Raw genomic sequence first — 2,038 nt, 5'->3', positions numbered from 1 at the left:
TACATTTCAATTATTAACTGCTGCATTATTGATAAATACATTTCATTTATTAACTGCTGGATCATATCCAGTATGTCAAACTGTCAACATGTGGTGAAGTCTGAATGTAATTTTGTGTTTTTTACTGGACAAACGAAAAAAAGCACCGCAGACGTGAGTGAATGCGATCACACTGAATCTCAACATAGAAAATAAACTGTAAATATCAAACAGATTTTTATTTCATTTCCTATAAATGTTTTTTTTTTTTTTTTTATGACTAATGAACGTTCAAAAACAGCAGCACTAAACCTGCTTTGTTTAGGGGCCACTTTCCAAAATGAGAGGAGGCCAGGGGCCACTCACAGCAGCCAGATTCATGTTTGTGGGATTTTTGGACATTTCTGGGATTTTAAGGTGTTTCTGGGTTTTTACGATAGGATTCAAGGACATCCTTGGCTTTTCTAGAATTCTACAATAATTTAAGGATTTCAGGACATTTCTACGATTTTATGGATTTTTAAGGGTTAACGGAGGTTTTGAGGGTTCTTTGACATTTCTAGGATTTTTTGGAGGTTTGAGGGTTTTGGCCAGTTTTGAGTGTTTAAGGAGATTTCTAGGATTTTCGGAGATTAGGGCTTAGCCAGGTTTGGGGGTCACCAGGCACCCTGTCAGGGGCCAGATTTGGCCCTTGGGGTATAAGCTGAGTATCAGTGTCTTCAGAGGACACAGACTGGCTGCTGGACGAGGACTCGTGAGGTGAGACTCTCAGAAGGACGAGTACATCCCGAGCCGGCGGGCGGCCTCAGAGATCCTCGGCGTCTTCCTGTTGGGGAACGGGTGGTGGACCCCGGCGGAGGAGCCCACCCCCCCGACGCTCAGCTGCCGGGTGAACCTGAGGGCCGGGGACGAGAACTTCTGGGAGCCCCTCCACGCGGAGGAGGAGCCGGTGGTCTGCAGACCGCCGTTAGCGGCGTCAGACCGGCGCCCCTTAGCCTCCTCCGGCAGGCCGGCGGCGGAGCTGCAGGGGGAGCAGCTGACGGAGGCGACGGGGGTGGAGCTTCCATCAGAGCCGGCGGACCAGCTCTCCTGAGGGTCACTGAGGGACCCGGAGGGACGGTCCTCTGAAGATCCATCGCTGGGAGTTTGCTCTGCAGCAGAGACAGGGAGCTGGACTGGATCCGTCCTCTGTGGGCGTCCTCTGGACCCGTCAGAGGGGATGTCTTCTCTGGAGCTGCAGGGAGAATCAGACGTCGAGTCCACGGAGAGTTTTCTGCCGGCGGACTCCGAGGAAGACGATGATCGTCTGACAAGAAAAGAAGACACGAAGGACACCGTCAGACTTTCGTTTGGACACAATTTTTAATTTCTGAAAGCTGTTTGTGATGAAAGAAGACTCATGTCCTCATGTGAGGACACTAAATAAAGATAATAAAGTCCCAATGTCCACAAACGAGACAATAATGAAGTATAAATGTCTTCAGACAAGACGAAAATAAAATCCCAGTGTCCTCAAATAAGACATTAAGAAAGTCACAATGTCCACAATGAGACAATAATGTCCTAAAATGAGAAATAAACATAAATATACAAGTAAATTAATAAACAAGTTTCAGCCAGAAAATGTGATCAGGTTTTGGACTTTGTCCATTTTTGTCTCGGCTGCAGACGGACTCGGCAGAGACGCTGCCATCTTGTTTTTACGTGAATCAGTTCTTCGCGTTTTTGCTACCACTTTGCAGAAAACCCAAAAGTTGACGTCCTCCTACGGGGACGCTGGGTCTCAGGAGGACAGAGGGACACAAGGAGAGGACACTGGCAGAAGAGATTGGACATAAACGTCTGAACTGTGAGACAGCTCAGAGACTGACCTGGAGGATCTGTTGGTGTTTGTGGTTTCCAGGGAGGACGCCGCGAGCTGCTGCGCGGAGACACGGGGACAGCGACCCCGGTGGAGGCCCAGGTGGACGTGCCAGGGGTCGCAGGTCGTCAGGTCGGGGTCAAAGGTTACAGCCGACGGTGGCGAGCTGCTGTTTGGTTCCCATGGCGACGTCAGACC

The 2,038-nt window shown here is 49.4% G+C and overlaps 1 protein-coding gene across 1 annotated transcript; it reads right to left on the bottom strand.

The window, feature by feature from the left end:
* Window positions 1-312: 312 nt before the first annotated feature.
* On the bottom strand, window positions 313-2,035 carry LOC121963594 (the record flags this gene model as incomplete). The annotated part of the gene is made up of 2 exons (XM_042513876.1): window positions 313-1,285; window positions 1,851-2,035. Coding segments are annotated over 2 exons (723 nt in total), but the record flags the coding sequence as incomplete, so codon positions are not given.
* Window positions 2,036-2,038: the final 3 nt, after the last annotated feature.

This window comes from Plectropomus leopardus, unplaced genomic scaffold (genome assembly GCF_008729295.1).
Source record: "Plectropomus leopardus isolate mb unplaced genomic scaffold, YSFRI_Pleo_2.0 unplaced_scaffold11818, whole genome shotgun sequence".
Classification (NCBI taxonomy): Eukaryota; Metazoa; Chordata; class Actinopteri; order Perciformes; family Serranidae; genus Plectropomus; species Plectropomus leopardus.
This window is presented reverse-complemented; position numbering and strand designations above follow the sequence as displayed.